The sequence below is a fragment of the Brachypodium distachyon genome, chromosome 2 (assembly GCF_000005505.3).
Source record: "Brachypodium distachyon strain Bd21 chromosome 2, Brachypodium_distachyon_v3.0, whole genome shotgun sequence".
In the NCBI taxonomy this organism is placed as follows: domain Eukaryota; kingdom Viridiplantae; phylum Streptophyta; class Magnoliopsida; order Poales; family Poaceae; genus Brachypodium; species Brachypodium distachyon.
In genome coordinates, this window is record NC_016132.3 from 22,098,477 (window position 1) to 22,115,152 (window position 16,676).

Sequence of the window (16,676 nt, forward strand, 5' to 3'; positions counted from 1 at the left end):
AAAGTGGTTCGGTTTTGCGAATCGAGTGACCAAATGTATACGGTTTTGAGTTTGGCGATCATTTCTAGAATCTGGTGCAGATCAGGGACATAAACATACTTTTCAGTTATTTTAGAGGACCTTATAAACCCAAATAGATGGAATAACCTTAACCATTAATCTCTCTGTAAGCAAGTTTTCTCAAAATATATGTACATTTGGACGGCCTACCAAAACATTTTGCTTCCCTTTCCTAAGTAAATTTTTTTAGTATTGTATTGGGTGAGGTAAGGTGGGAGGAGAACATATTGGAGAAGGATTGAATGAATGATAAAATCAATTGCATTGAGAATCTGAGAGGAAACCAAACATCAATTTGTTGCTCTAGCTTTTTGTGCTTGAAAATGATGGCACATACAAATGTTTAGAAACTATAAGGAAGTAATACATAACAACTCGTTTGGCATACATCCTTTCATTTCATTTCTATCAAATGAAATGAAATCCAATTTTTGATAGCATTTCATTTGGTTGAATTTGAATTTGAATTTCGTGTACAGAAATTATGTTTGTCTACCGTATGAATTTGTAGAGTAAGAAACAATTCCAATGATGCCTTTTTGAAAATAATTAGGATTAGTTATAATGTGATTTCATAAAATTTGAGATTCAACTCCTGTGACTAATTCCGTGCCAACCAAACAATTTGATTGATAGGCTCAAATGATCGGTGCCAAACAAGCTGCAATTGTAAGAGAAGAGTAGGAAGTTTTGTTTGTTTGTAAACACCTTGTGTCTGAAAACCTTTACGGTCAAAGTAAAGTACTCAGTGCTGATCGTCGGCAGAATAGAATCGTCTCCCAAGAAACTTCGCCTAGAAGGCAAAAGAAGCCAAGAACGCGGAGAGACCAAGGGGGACACGCGCTCACAGGGTCATTAAAGACGAAAACCACCTCGAACATCGACGGCAATGAAGGCCAAATCCCCGCCTCATCTCCGAAACTCTCCGCTCGTCGTCCTCTTCCTCGCAGCAGTAGCAGCAGCCTCCCTCGTTGAGATCGCCATGGCGGCCGAGCCCGAGCAGGCACCCGCGGCGCCGGTGGCGGCCGTGCACATCGTCTACGTGGACCGCCCCGAGAGCGCCGACGCCGAGGAGTTCCACATCCGCACCCTCGCCCCCGTCCTCGGCAGGTACCGTCGAGTCGAACCGAATCCACGGCTTCCTGGCTTTGATTTGCGCCATCTGGGGTGCCCGCTTGTAGAATTTGGGTCTTTGGGGATCCGATTTAGTTGGACCTTCTGGATCTTGAATTTGTTCCCTTTACTCTTGGGACATTTCGTTGTATGTTACTATCTGCTGATATCTGGAAAATTTGGCAGCGAGGAGAAGGCGAAGGACGCGGTCCTCTACCACTACAAGCACGCTGCCAGTGGCTTCTCTGCCAAGCTCACCCCCGAGCAGGTCGAGGACCTCAAGAGTGAGTGCCTTCTATTTTCTGGACTTCCAGTCGTCCTTCCGCTGTACTACTGGAATAAAAATGCGTACTGTGGAATTTAGTTGCATTGAAGCAATTGATGCCCATCAGAGGTTCCATTTCCTATTGAAAACAAAACATATGGTGTTACACAATTATGGAGTAGAATGTAGCTGCCAGATCACTTCAACTCGTAGTGTAAAATCAACCCCAAGCTGTAAATAATTGGTGCTCACTCTCTAGGCTCTTGGTAATGTTGTAGGATATCAAAAAGCTACCATACCCCTCTGAAACATGTGCAAAGCAAAATTTGCTACTCCCTCCGATCGGAATTACTTGTCGAAATATTACATGTATCTAGACGCTTTTTACACATAGATACATCCGTATTTGGGCAAATATGAGACAAGTAATACCGGTCGGAGGGAGTAGTCTAGATCTGTAATGCATTCATCCTGCCTATATCAGGGACCCCTCTGAAACATGTGCAAAGCAAAATTGTGTACGGGTTTGGTGCTATATTTATGGTTACAAGATTCAGTCTTGTCACTTCATATGAACATTGGTATCTGTCTGACTAAATCAAATATATTATCCTACGGTTACGAGGCTTGGTGGATGATATATTTCCGATTTTAACTCTTGGTCAAATATAGATTTTCCTTGTGAAACAGGATTTATGTTTGTTCATTTGTTGGAATTGCATGTGCCAACTTCCATTCCTCATGGTCATGATGGTTTCACTTCAATTCTTCTAACATGATATGTGATGCTAATGCATTTTACTGGCACGCGCTTATCAATTCTAAAGACTGGATTTCTGTTGTACTCACATTCATCATTAATCTATTAAGATTTCTGTACTGTATATATGCTTGTCTCATCTGACTAGAAGCCTTTTGTACTGGATGTGCTGAAGTTTCCCGTTCGATAAGCAATATATGCTTTCTGTTTAGAGGCTTTTTCTAAACTAACTTGCCTGTTGGTTCCTGGTTTGCAGAGCAACCAGGTGTTCTTCAGGTTGTCGCGAGCCAGACTTACCAGCTCCATGGAACTGGTGGTGGACATGCCGGCGCAACGCATAGCATTGGACTTATGTGAAGCCTGACTGCCTGAGTAGGCTTTTGTTCTAGTATGAAGAATGGTGTGATGGATGCATCTCATGGCTGTATTGTAAAAATAAGAGATGTATCCACAAGTATTTCTAATGGATACATTTTAAATGAAGTGTGTAAAGAACATGCATAATGCGTATGAGTTTGATACAGTTATGATTGCAAATAAATCAGCTTATTTGATACAATGTGGCCTCAATTTGTTTTCATATACTATATGCTTTTGACGACTTTGTAACGTATATCGAACTAGACTCCATATACTATATGCTTTTGACGACTTTGTAACGTATATCGAACTAGACTCCATACGTTGCTCTCAGTTCATCAAAATATATTGCATAGTCCCTTCATTTCAAAACACAAGATGTTCTAGTTTGTTCTAAGTCAAACTTATTAAAGTAGTGAAGTATATGCTAACATTTACAATATCAAATAAGTGTACCATGAAGATATTGATCTTGATGGATTTAATAAAACTAAAATATATTTTTAGATGTTGATATCTTATTATATAAACTTGGTCAAAATTTAAGATGTTTGACTTGTAGGAAACTACAAAATCTTATACGGAGTATTTTGGAACGGAGGTGGCTAGATTACATGTAAAACTCGGTTTCCCTTTCCTACTCTCCTTCCACCGGCATGTTCATCGCAAGGCGAGGCCCGCTGATCGTTCATTCCCTTGCTAATAAACCGACAAAACGGCTCACGTCTCTGACCGTCCATGGCAGCGCGCTACCAGTCGTAAGCTGCAACCGGGCTCGAATCACTCCCCTCGCTCTCGCATCTCAGCGCGGCGACGCCTCGTCCATACCGATACCAAACCGATGGCGGTCGCGGCCGCCGCCGACGAGTCGGCTGGCGAGCTGCTGCTCCGCGCGGCGGCGCTGGTGCCGCCTGCGCACTACGCGCTCGCCGCCCTCGTCCTTGCCTCCGCCTTCCTGTACCGCTTCCTGGAGCTCCACGTCCTCGGCGACCTGCTCCGCGGCCTCCGCGGCGGCCGCGTTGCCCTCACGTTCCACCCCGACTCACAGGTTTACCATCGCGTCGCCTCCAAGTGCCGCTCCCTCCACGGCAGGTGCGACCAGATTTCCGGCTTTTGGATTCGTCTCAATTAGAAGGAACTGGATTTGTCATTATCCCAATATTGTGAATTTTCGGTCGCGTAGGTATCTGGCGACGCCGTGGCTGGCGAGCCCTCATCTGCAGACACTGTTCCTGGGCATCTGGGGGAGACCGCCTTCGTTAACGTACAGAAGGTAGGTTGAGTTGAACTAAATATCAGCCCTCCCACAAAAAATACAACATTCCGAGCAGGAACTAAGTAAATACCTGTCGGAAATGAGGCATTTTTTTTTACCCGCAAAAAAAAAAGAAAAAGGAAATGAGGCATTTGCTTGTAGTGTCCCCCATCTAAGCTTATACATTGTGACTGTACATTTGGTGTGAGATTTTTGAGTTAATTGTTATGTTGCTATTAGACTCAGTTCGGCTGTTTATATGATTGCTCCACACATTTCCAGAAGATGAGAAGGATTAGAACTCTGCTGCATATGTGCACTACAAGTATTCGATAATTGTGATATATATGGAGACGTTGTAGGGAGGCAAGAGTAGTTTTTAGAAGTTCTAGAAACTGTTTGGCTGTCCTGTTGTTTGGATTTGAGCAATTTTACAACATACTGAGGAAACATTACCTGTATATGTCAGATAACCATGTGTGTTTGAACCTCACAAGATAAAGTTGGAGCTATCACTTTAGCAATACTTATGAAAATTCTGGTTAGTCACATTGATTGAACTCTTTGTATTGCAGGCAGCTGTACACAGTTCATGATGGTGGAACCATTGCTTTGGATTGGTTACTAGCCTTTGGCTCTGAAGGTTCTGAGGATTTTAGATAGTTTGAGATTGCTCAGCACGCAAGGGGATGCCTGACCATTTGTGCTATGTGTGCAGATGCAGTTGTTGGTTCTTGTGATGAAATTATCTCTAATGATGATTCAACACCGCTTGTTCTTGTGATACCTGGATTAACTAGTGATTCTACTGCTGCTGTAAGTTGTGATTTGCTCTGGAAGTTGACGATCTGATGCTTGGTGTAGGCGTTATGCTACCTTCATTAGTTGCTTTTTAACAAGAGGCAGTGGTGTGTTGCAGTATGTGAAACACTTGGTCTTTTCTATGGCGAGTAAAGGATGGAACGTGGTTGTAAGCAATCACAGAGGTCTGGGTGGCATCTCCATAACTGTAAGAGCTCTCATGCAACAAATCTTATGAAAATCAATGATGTACTTGTCAAACCTTGAATGTATGCTCTGACACACAAAAGAACACTACCGGCATAAGAGGCTGGAAATGTTCAGCTTGCATTTTTTTCCCAACTCTTGATATTTTTTGTCTGGCAGTCCGATTGCTTTTACAATGCCGGATGGACGGAAGATATTCATGAAGTTGTTAATTACATTCATCAAAAGTATCCGGAGGCTCCGCTATTCACTGTTGGGACAAGCATTGGTGCCAATATTCTGGTAGAACTTGTTATCGATTTGTTTAAAACAATTAAGTTTCTAAAACCTATTTCAATTCTTTACTTGTATTAATTGACCATTCAGGTCAAATATCTTGGAGAAGAGGGTGAAAGTACTCCTGTAGCTGGTGCTGCATCTATTTGTTCACCCTGGGATCTTCTGGTCAGTGGGCCAAAGTTAACAGATAAAGCAGAATTTTTAAACATCTGGTGGTTCTGATTTTAGTATTTTCTTTATATAGGAATACTTTGATTTGAGTCTCAACTGTACTACAAGTCTATACTTAATATTCACATAACATCATTGTTTTTCTATTTGCACACCCTTCCCTCAGTGTCTTAATTAAATAAACGGCAAACAACACCCTCCTAGGGCTTTGACTTACTAATACTACACTTGCACTTTGAATTGCTCTATATCATAATAACTTGGTCTACCACTTCAATGTTGCAGGTGACCAACAGATTTATTTCTCGTAAGCTTGTGCAGCGTTTTTATGATAGGGCTCTTGCAATTGGTCTCAAAGGATATGCAAAGCTGTATGTTCCTTGATAAACATTTAAACATTATATTTTGGTGCCAAGCAAGATTTATTGATTCTGGAATATACCATTTTCATGTTTATTATTTATTTTGGTCAAACCTATCTAAATCTCTTTAGGAGATCTTTCTTTGCAACTCCTCACTAAAATAGTCCCTGGAGACAATTGTGAACTTTTTAAACCAAATTGATGCTCCTTGGTTGAGTTATGAACTAACAAACTTCAATGGTGATTGATAGTTTTCATTTTTGACCTTAGTCCTTGCAGCAAGCATTCATGATATAGTCATTCAAACGACTCTTTTGGTCCTAGTTGAAACTTTTTTCTTTGTGGGCAAATTGTCAGGAGATATTATTGTGGAGCTCATGGTCACAATGGTCATGGGATCCCCTAGCCCCTGTAGATCTATGGACTTGGTCAGTTTCCGTATTGTAGGTGCAAGCAATCAAGTCCAGGTGATTGTAATCACTATAACACTGCTACACAGATTTGGTTTCTTTGTATTCACATTTGTCAATTGGTGGCGTGATATGAACGAGTAGAGATGAAACGGCTGTATAAATTTGTCATTTGTAGGAGTGAAATCGCCGCTTGTGAGAAAAAATAAATCAAACTGTTCAAAACTCTGTGGACATCCTATGAAGAGATGCTGCTTGGAGACAACATATATATGATTTGCTGGTTAACTGGGTTGCTTCCTTGTTTCTCTAGTAACGCGGTAGCTCTGTAATTTTTGTTGACCATGTCTCAGTTGAGGCATTTTTTTTTTTGCTTCGGTTCAGAATGGTTGACTCAAAACGATCCATGCATTCTATAATACAACTAGCACAATTCATGTGTTTTGCTACTTGCTATGGACTTGGAACAAAATGAATTACATATTGAAAGATAATGTTCTATTATCATTCGTTTTGATTTTTAGATCAAATAATTCATCCTGATGTCGTCTGAATGGTTTGAACATGATGGATTGATACCACCAATCGAGATTTTTATAAGAGTAATCTTTATAATAAGAGTAAAAACTGTTTTGATTTTAGATCAAATAATTCAATCATTTGAATGGTTTGAACGCAACGGACTGCCGCCGCCATTGAGATCTTTATAAGTGTAAAGATAGTGTATGGACGAACTAGTTGTCACCACAGACTAACTGAACTGGCAAGCTACTTGATTACTCCAGGAAAGGTCCAGAGCCCAGACTGAACTCAATAAAGTAGGTTATATGAACTCAAGTTTGCAATAATTGGAGTATTTGTTAGCAGTTTTGCTATTTGAATCTTGTGCTTGTTAATTGATCTATGCCTTAAATTTAGGCAAGGACTGGTGCTATAGCAAATTCTTACTTTTGATCGACAGGTTCTCCTATAGTACAACCGTAGAAATGGTGCAAGTGCAACTACAGATAAACAGAAAACAGTGTGATAATAACTTCTAAAACCTTTTGACATGATCCCATGCAATGAGTTATTCATAAGCATAAGCTATACAACATATTAGTGCTTCGCCATATTGTGTAACAGTGTGGCCAAGCCAGTAAGTTAAAATCTGTTTTTGCATTTTTTTTCTGTCTTTTTGCAGACACCAACCAATCTTGGCACGACTTGCAAATTGGGAAGCTATTAGTACGGTATGCAGTATGCTAACTTGCCGGTCTATTTTCTCATAGTCATATGGTGCACATGAGTTTACGTAAATTCATAATAATATGGTATTCAGTTCGCATAAAAATCAAGAATATTGGAGTTCATATAAGCAACAATAGCACTACTTTTGAATAAATTTGCTGGTCGTTAAAAAGGATTGTGCTTATCCTTTCTTTTTCCCTTCTCATCAGTCACGCTCTACCCGGGAATTTGACCATCATGCCACTTGCGTCGTTGCGAAGTACGAGGTATTTTTTTTCTTCTAATGCTAGTGTCTGCACACTGTAGCTCTCAGCAATCAGCTAAATATTCATATTCCATGGTTAGAATTATGAGTTGCATCAAAATTCACTTCTGTCATTACTACTTGATAGAATATGTGCATGATTATTTAATAATTAGTGTTAGAATTAAATGATGTAAAATCACATTTCTTTGGTTCAAGCAGAAAACCGATTGTACACCTTCCCTAAATTTTTGATTAGGAGGGAATGTAATCTTGAATTCTAATTTCTCATAAGCTAGCGCTTCAAAGTGCAGGATATGATAGTATTGAGGTCATGAGATTTGTTATGAATTATGGCTTTTGTGGCCTCACCAGTAACATCGTCTGAATCTGCATTCTTTTCAAGAGGAAGTATCCAGTGGAACCACATTACAGTGAAAACTTCATGAAGACGACATTTAAAAAAATTCGAAATTCTAAAAACAATATTGTATGTTAAACATGCCAAATTTCAAGTTCAACTCATTCGTTTAGGAGGTATGTACTACCTCTGTTTCGAAATACAAGACGTTTTGGTATGCATCACGTCTTGTATTTTGAAACGGAGGTAGTAGAAAACAAATGTTGCAACGAATAGTAGCTGTAAAGTATGGAATAACTCATATTCACTTTCATCCTTTGATGGATGCATGATGCTGGTAGTTATAGTAATAATAAGCTTTGCGGGGTTTGCATTTTCGGTGATTGCCACCAGCTGCAAGGATTTGAGCTATGGGCTTTGCAGTTTTTTCATGGGGAAAGGAGAATAAAATTGATATATTAGTTGTGGCATTCATTGCAAGGAAGCACAATCAGGGATGATGGGTTAACCATTTTTAGGAATATCAGGCAGTCCCAAGTCAAATATGACTGTAGTGTGTATACATTCTAGATTCAAACCAAATAGGTGAGTTAGTCTGGGTTCCAAAAGAAAATGATTGAGCCGATCAACTCTACAATAATGCCATAAATCTTTGAAGTCACATTTTGTTCATTGGAATTGCTATTTTCCCCTCCCGTGGTTGTAAGAGTTTAGGTATCACATAGTTCTAGTAAAAAAAACATTTGCACTGACTAATCATTTTTCCAGACAGTGGACACATTTTACCGTCGGTGCAGCAGTGCAAACTATATTGGTAGTGTGTCTGTTCCCTTGCTCTGTATCAGTGCTTTAGATGACCCCCTTTGCACAAGGGAGGCCATTCCTTGGGACGAATGCAGGCAAGCAATTTGTCTTACAGAAGTTTACTATCTTGAACATTTCTAGTTTTCTGTATTTATGAGGTCCACATTTTATGATTTAGGGCGAATAAAAATGTTGTTTTGGCAACCACACCTAATGGTGGGCATCTTGGTTTTTTTCAAGGCCTAACTGCTGGAAGACTATGGTAAGTTTTTTTTTCATTTCATAAAAAGTTACTCGTAGTACAAAAATGTTCCGTTGTTTCTTCCCTTCACCTAAGGAACTTGTATAAGGATTTGGAAAGTGCTGTAACCTCCACAAGGAATGAGGGACTGTATGTGTGTTTATTAAAGTTTAAAATGTCTAATGCATTTACGTGAACAAAATTGAAAATGCGTGCATACACAATCTCTACATATTGTATTAGGCTATACAAGTGCATGAATTGTATACTGCATGTAATTGCATTGGGCAGGGACAGGGACAGGAACAAAAATTGTGTCCTTCTAACCGCAACTCTTCAGTTTTGCTTTCCATTCATACCTTTCTTTTTAGTTTTGATGGGACTCTTAGCATTCTATATATGGCATAATCCGATAATGCTTGACATTCAGTCTGTTGATCTGTGTGTTTTATAGGTGGGTGGAACCTGTTTCTGAGTTTCTCTCTGCTCTCCATGATAGTCCTTGCATGCATCGGCCAAAGGTGATGATTATTAATAGATTATAGGTCATCTTTGGTAACATGATATAACATGTCATATTTGAATGCAGACCCAAGAACATGGAATGCACTCCTCGTTAGAATCATCCATTGATAAGGGCCCATATGTTAATTTCATGGAAGACGGAATGGTAGCTGCACTAACAAATGAGGATACCGACATACGGGACTCCTCGAATAACCAAATTGTCCACAAAACAGAACCAAGTGATGGCATTGTTGATGTACAACAAAATGGAGTCACCACAGAGTTACAGGATGAGTGTCACAGTACTGTGAAGAACAGAAGCAGCTCAGAAAATAATGTAACACCTGCCCAAGGCCCTGTAGGGTCACAAGAGCAGCGAGAAGAGCTCTCCATAGATAAAATCCAAGATGTCATGGCTCCTGTTAAGAAATCCATTAACCAGCTCATTCGATCCCAAGGGAGGTCAGTCTGGTGGCTTGCTTACATTGCTGTGGTAACATCTTGGCCCTTGCTCTGTGCCCTAGGTTTTATCTTGTTTAGGAAAAAGCTCAGGAATTCTTTACTAGCAAAGTGGATAAGAAGCTAAAGAAATTGTCATGTTTCTTCAGACACAAATTTGTTTATAATATGTAAAATTATTGTCAGAACCAGTGATGCACATATTTATTTGTCCAACAGTGCTTGAGGAGATAAATAAAAGATAAAGTTATGGCATACCACACTTTGCTTGGCCCAGTTATTCCTTTGTTCTTGTTTTCTGAGTCTCTCGTATGTAATGGAATTTAATCCAATATGTTTCATTAATCTTTTTACGGAAGATTTATACCAAGAAGTGGTTTTGCAAATGTATCATATTCAGTATCAAAGAAAATCACATCCCCTGGTCATACAGTGTGACTACAAACAAAATAAGATAGAGCCAGATACAACATTTTCTTAGAAATATACCACTAACAACAAAGAGCGGCTAAAGATTACATGCTAGGTTGATAGCAGATCAAGCATTTACGGTACTTGATTCTTGGGCATCCTTCCAAGATCTAAACACTGATGGCGATCAACATCTACCAGGATAGGACTTTGTCATTCCTGCTTGTCGCGCGCAAGCCGAACCCGATGCCTTAGTTCCGCTCTCTTCCATTTCACCATCAACTGACATAATGTAATGAGAGAGCTAACCTGTAATGATCCCAAAGTTCAGAACGTAAACAAAGCTGAGCCGCAGATAGATCATGAATTCTAAGTAACAGAAAGTGCTACATCAGGACATGTACTAACCACAGTGACGATAGATATGAAGATAAGGGGGGCAGACCAGACAATAGAAATGAAAACTCCGGAACGGTCAAAGTAATTCCTGCTGGCGAAGCTCTTCCAGTGCTCTGCTAGGTAGATGTTTATCTTTTCAGCTAGATACACTCCTGAATCTGCAAACAGGAATCCATGTAACCAATCAGAAGGCGGGCAGATCGAAAGGTCTGGTCCTATATTCCTATCAACACCGTTCAGTTAGTATTTTTTTTAAGTTCACTTAGTATCTTCAATGTTTTTTATTAGTGACAAGATATGAGGTGTGAAATAAGGTTGAGTGGTCATTTTGCCGCACCTTGATTCTTGTGGTAAAGAGCTAGAAAGACTTGCGACTACACCGAACCGAGTACATAATGGGCTCCCATTTGTGTAATACATTAGTGAAACATGCATTAGATTTAAAAAAAAGTGATACTGCTGGAGGCTATTAGCCAATTATTGGTCCATATTCTAATAAGACTATCCTAATCGAAAATCACCACTATAGACTGAATTTAGTTATGTTCCATTTTACACAAAGACAAAGAATCCAAATAAAATGGCACCAAACTACCAAAGCATATATATAGCTCAACAAAACGGGAAGCACCAGCACTGGGAGGGGACCGCATATGTTCCTAACGAAATCTTAAAAAGGAAAAGCAAGAAGGAAATCATAATCAAATAAATGTTGCTCCAGATAGAAGAACCCTATCATCTCTGTGCTGACTCCCGGCAGTAACGTACTACTGACTACTAGCCAGTCCCAGAGGACGGACGAAGCAAAGAGAACTCACAGGCAAGAAACAAGAGGAAGAACTGTAGGTTGGCATTCCTCCTCAGCCGGACAACGGCCAGCAGCAGACTCGCATGGAATGCCATCAAGCACATCAGCCATGGCTCCTGAACACGCGAAGAACGCGGATTAATCAGTTCCATGCTCCAATAAGGGAGAAAAATAGGGGGGCAAAAAGGACTGCTGTGTGATCTCCAGTTGGGGAGGGGTGGGTACCGTCCAGTCGACGGCGTGGACGAAAGCGAGCAGGCTGTCAGCGGCGGGGCCGATCCCGCGGCGGAGCTCGTAGGAGAGCGCCTGGACGAGGCCGGAGACCTGGTCCAGGTGCGCCGTCACGGCGGCCTGCACCTCCTCCATTGGATGGCACGCGGCGGCGTGCGGCCGAGCAAGAGAGATGAACTATACGCTCAGATCTAGCAGTTCCGTATTTTTTTTCGAGCCTGGCAGTTCCGTATTTTAGGGTGTGTTTGATTGTTGCCAAAGTGCACCCCAAGCCAATTTTTTCGTCAATTTGTTTGGTGATTGGTAATTTTTGACTTGGGAATGCTATTTTGTGACTCTAGTTCATTTTTATGATCATAATTTATCAAATCACGAGCAAACAAAACCTTCACCAGTATTTTGGCAACTAAATTTTTGGCATGGCAATGTTGGGCTAAAACAAAACAGCCCCTAGTAGTTCCTAATGCGCGCCATTGAATCGAGCCTCAGGTTCGTCTTCAACCCCACGCATTAATTATTCCTCCGACGGTCCGATCCGATACTCCTCCTCCAGCCTATGCAGCTCGATTTTTCTAGATTTATTTCAAATCTAAGTTGTAATATAAAAAATGTCCACATCACCCAATAAATTATACTCCCTCCGTTCCTAAATACTTGTCGCCAATGTTAATCTACATGCAATTGGTTTCTTCTTTTTTATTTAACATGTGCCACATTATCAAAAACTCATACTTTTTCGGTCCCATAATTCTAATTTAAACTAAAACAACGACAAAAATTATGGGACAGATAAAGTACATCGACAAATTTACCAACACTTAACATACAGCTAATGAAATGCACTTTCCATAAATAAATGAACAAAAACTATTGGAGATGCTCTTGAACGCGCTTGTCCTCGGGCTGGCGACCTTCTTGCCACGGCCAAAACATGCTTTGCATCGCTGGTTATTGCCAGAATGAATTACACGGCCGCATGTTTATTGCATCGCTGATAAAACAGATTTATTATTCTGGCAGCAGAAGATACGCACAAATTTAACATTATCAGCAAACATGGTAGCACAGATCTATCAATGTATCACACGGCAGAACATGGAATCGCGTTTCAAGCGTGCTTACAAATGAGCTGCTGTGTGGCCAATTCAGATAGACAGAACTAACGCGCAAGGACAATCAGCCTTCGACAGAGCACGTGTTGGCATTTTCTCCTCCTTTCTTTTGCTTGATTCTCAGAACAGGGAAATCTGATGGCTCAAAACTGGAACACCGAAGAGTCGAGCAGATGCTGAACTATAGGCTAATCAGCGAGCGAACAGCGGAAGGCAATAGCCATTTAGGAACGGAGCATCTTAACTTTGGGCATCCCCTTCTTCATCTGACGAGACCTTTCTTTCTCCTCTTTCTTGCGGAGCACCTCTGCGCTCAATTTGGCCTCTGCCTCTTCCAGAAGCTTTTTCTTTTCAGCCTTTTTCCTCTGCAGAGCCTCCTGCCTGACACCCTGAAGTTCCCTGAAAGCTTCCTGAGCAGCCTTTGTTCTAGCAGCATCAGTTTTCGAGCGGGCCTGCAATTAGCATGGACAGGAAGATTTAGACCATATAACTAAGACCAAGGTGAACCGAGAGGAAGGGACAAGGATGGTAATTACATGTGAGCTGAGCTTGTAACGTCCAATCAAATCAATGTAGAATGGCACAAGAGCAACTAATCTTGTCATTTCAGCCATGTTGTTTGCATCTGGAAGCACAAACTTGAACGCGAGGACTTTCTTGTAAGAGCCTGCCAGTTGATCTGAAAAATGAAGTGAGATGAACCACTTCCCAAATTTCTCGAATGCTTTCTCACCAAGCACCTGCAGAGAAAGAATTGTGAGTTGCATTATATAGATGTAGGCTACTATTCAGCATCGCTTAATCATGGTAAAGGCTTATTTAAATATAATAAGCTCAGAATAGGTTCCATCCACTGATGGTATTATGTAAGCTCATTTAGCCAATCTTAAGCTCAGGTGGTGCTTACAACGTAGATCTAATCTTGCACTATTTAAGTTTTAGAGTTACTCCCTCCTTCCCAATATATAGGTTGTTATAGTTTCTAAAAAAAAGCCCACAAAGGAGGTCGTTTTAGGTCTAATTAAGTAAAGCATGCATGCACTTCTTTTGGTTGGCCTGCAGCCCATGGCTATTGGAGGCATGTTAAGTCTCTTATTCTTTTGCCTTCCCAGATCCCGGTCTTCCGCATGGAGCGCCTTGAAGGCCCATGGGCTGTTAATCCTGTGGTTAGCTCGCTCGCAAACTTGCATATCGTTTAAATGTAAGTGGATACCGATGCTTTCGCAATCACGCATGATCTCCTTGGTATTCGTCTTTTTTCCTTCTAAAATGACCTATAATTTGGGAAGGAGGGAGTACTTCGATCATAGATACAAGTCAAGCATGACTGAACTAGGGAGTAAAAGTTCAAGATATTCCTCCATATCCAAATGAGACTTCATCATGTACCAAAATCTCCATAAGTGCAAACGCTACCCAAAAAATCATGCCCAAAACAAATGTGGCATGTTCAAAATCGACAGGACCTTATTTAAAGACATCAAAGACACCATGGCACAATATTTTTGTTGTCATAAAATTATTATTACCAACAACAAAATGCATGATTCTTCCTATCACCTCATAAGATAGCACCAATATAATATCTTATAAGATGCTAACCAGAAGGAATATCAGTTATAAAAAAGGGAATTCATTTGAAGCTGATTCTCCTGGAACCTAGAAGCTAAATTTAGTAATTTACAAATTATCTAATATACACTGCATCCAAATTCCATGTCTATGATTAATGACTTCATTCCAAGAGGTGTGATGGGTTCTCAAATGAGTAACATTCCATCTTTCTCCTTCTGGGCTAACTTAAATAATTCAAAAGTTATACCAGACCGTTTTAATGGAGATCACCGATAATACTTTCATTAAAAAAAATCCAAAGTCAGCAGCACATCTCATTACAATTATCTATGTTAACTATGTTACCTGGGCCATTTATCTAGTTCAGTTAAATGTATAAAAGCAAAATTCTGAATGGAGGTAATTCCTCACCTGATCTAGGACCGCCTCAGTAATCATATCCCCAGCAACCTCCTTTGACTCGGCCACCACTGCAAGCTCATCTGCAACCCACTTCCTACCAGCAGGTGCCGAAGTGATAACAGAGGCAAACTTTTGCAGATCCCTCTCCTCCTTCTGCATCGCCTTGGCCACCCTCTTCCTTGCCACAGCCACCATCACGTGGTCCATAGCTTCCTCGTTCATCACCACCTCGAACGTGATGGTGTCCTTCCTGGGGAACACCAGCTCCACCAGCTTGGACAGCAGGTCGTGCCGTGCGCGCATCTCCATGGTGGCGAGCATCCCCTGGCAGAACCGCCTACCGCTGGCGTAGAACTTGAACACGTCCTGCCCTTCCTTCAGCAGGAGCGGCGTATCCTTTCCGTCGCCGGTGCCGAGGAGGCTGAAGTTCTTGTCGAAGATGGAGTCTCTTGTGGCGAACTTGGTGGCCCAGGCCAGCGCGATCGCCTCGTTCTGCCGCTTCCCAGTGAAGTAGTTGAGCAGGAAGCAGATCAGGAAGCTGACGCAGGCGATCTCGATGGAGAACGCGCGGATGAGCTCCGCTGGCCGCCTTGGCGGGGCCGGCAAGGCCTCGGCCGCGTCTTCAGAAGAGGGATCTGACGGGCTGGCGTCGGCCGGCGTGGAGGATTCGTCAGAGATTGCGCCTTCTGGGACAGGGATGCCCTCGAACTCGTCCTCGTCCCAGAAATCGAGGGACGGAGTGGGATTCGGAGGCGTGGGTGTGGGGCTGGGGTTAAGATTAGGGTTTGCGGCAGTGGTAGTGGTCACGGGAGGAGAAGGAGCGGCGGTGGAGAGGGAGATGCGCGGAGGAGGCGGGAGGTCAACTTCGAGGTCGAGTTCCTCGTCGTCATCGGCGGAGGATGCGAGGTCGGCGGCAGAGGCGGAGGGGAGCTCGTCGGAGTCGAACCCCTCGAACTGGGCGGCGAGAGAGAGGGAGAGGTGGAGGGCGAGTAGGAGCAGGATGAGAGTGGCGCGTGGGAGCCGGATCCAGCTCGCCGCCGCCATGGATGAGGAGGCGGAAGGAGAGATCCCCTCCTTTTCCGGGTAGGTGGTACGGAGAAGACGATGAAGAGGGAGGGAAAGGGAAGGACTGGCGCAGCCGGCGGTGAGTACGAAAGGCTGGGAGATAAAGGTCAGAGATCCGTGGAGCAATGGGACTATGGGAGTTGTTCATCGTTGGATGGATCCGATCTGATAAATTACGAAATTGGGCTATGCAATTTTAGTTGGTACTACGACGATTGAGAAATTTTCTTTTCCTGCCGGTTAAGCAAAACGTGCAAGAGTTCCAATTCCAATGTGTGATCGTTTCACTGATAAATTCAGAGATTGGCACACTTACGGTTAAATATTCTTTTCTGCGATAAATAAATATACTTCTTCCGTATGTAAATAAGTGACTTGCATAATCCAAATCCTCAAACGCACTCGTGGAGATGAATCCCATAGAGTCATGCTAGCTCAAATCCTACGGAGGTCATTGATTTTCCAATGTTCATTGCAATGCACGTTTTTTCACATACCACCTCATGCTATAACGATTTGTGTTACGGTCTTTGAATACATGAGTTTTCAACCATTTCTTTGACACAGTAGTCTATAGTTTCAAGTGTACCAACTCAAAAAATATTGGAATAAAAGATCTAAAATTTCTTTAAAATAGTAAAAGATCTAAAAGAATAGTAAGTATATGACATGCGGGGCCACTGTCAGAAACATTGTCAAATGGCTTAATCTAGCAGATTTGGATTTTGTGAGATCGTTCGTCCGAAGAGAAGTATAACTAATGTGGTTCCGTGAAACCTAGGCA

At 41.8% G+C, this 16,676-nt stretch overlaps 4 protein-coding genes across 4 annotated transcripts; 2 read left to right on the plus strand and 2 right to left on the minus strand.

Moving 5' to 3' along the window:
• Positions 1-833: 833 nt before the first annotated feature.
• LOC100838995 (subtilisin-like protease SBT3.17) lies at positions 834-2,757 on the plus strand. Its single transcript, XM_003568334.3, has 3 exons — positions 834-1,170; positions 1,360-1,457; positions 2,455-2,757. Exons 1-3 carry the CDS (start codon positions 950-952, stop codon positions 2,553-2,555), a joined length of 420 nt encoding a protein of 139 aa, XP_003568382.1. The 5' UTR covers positions 834-949; the 3' UTR covers positions 2,556-2,757.
• Positions 2,758-3,240: 483 nt separating this feature from the next.
• LOC100839303 (embryogenesis-associated protein EMB8) lies at positions 3,241-10,149 on the plus strand. Its single transcript, XM_003568335.4, has 14 exons — positions 3,241-3,650; positions 3,742-3,831; positions 4,389-4,456; positions 4,532-4,629; positions 4,733-4,822; positions 4,981-5,103; positions 5,188-5,265; positions 5,557-5,642; positions 7,227-7,275; positions 7,483-7,539; positions 8,647-8,777; positions 8,861-8,944; positions 9,378-9,444; positions 9,513-10,149. The coding sequence occupies exons 1-14, from the start codon at positions 3,400-3,402 to the stop codon at positions 10,014-10,016; spliced, it is 1,776 nt and encodes a 591-aa protein (XP_003568383.1). The 5' UTR covers positions 3,241-3,399; the 3' UTR covers positions 10,017-10,149.
• Positions 10,150-10,263: 114 nt separating this feature from the next.
• On the minus strand, positions 10,264-11,957 carry LOC100839606 (transmembrane protein 18). Its single transcript, XM_003568336.4, has 4 exons — positions 11,733-11,957; positions 11,518-11,623; positions 10,709-10,857; positions 10,264-10,609 (listed from the first exon to the last, which is right to left on the minus strand). Exons 1-4 carry the CDS (start codon positions 11,871-11,873, stop codon positions 10,514-10,516), a joined length of 492 nt encoding a protein of 163 aa, XP_003568384.1. The 5' UTR covers positions 11,874-11,957; the 3' UTR covers positions 10,264-10,513.
• Positions 11,958-12,721: 764 nt separating this feature from the next.
• LOC100839913 (uncharacterized protein At5g49945) lies at positions 12,722-16,017 on the minus strand. The gene is made up of 3 exons (XM_003568337.4): positions 14,837-16,017; positions 13,387-13,590; positions 12,722-13,302 (listed from the first exon to the last, which is right to left on the minus strand). Exons 1-3 carry the CDS (start codon positions 15,869-15,871, stop codon positions 13,075-13,077), a joined length of 1,467 nt encoding a protein of 488 aa, XP_003568385.1. The 5' UTR covers positions 15,872-16,017; the 3' UTR covers positions 12,722-13,074.
• Between the last annotated feature and the right edge of the window lie 659 nt (positions 16,018-16,676).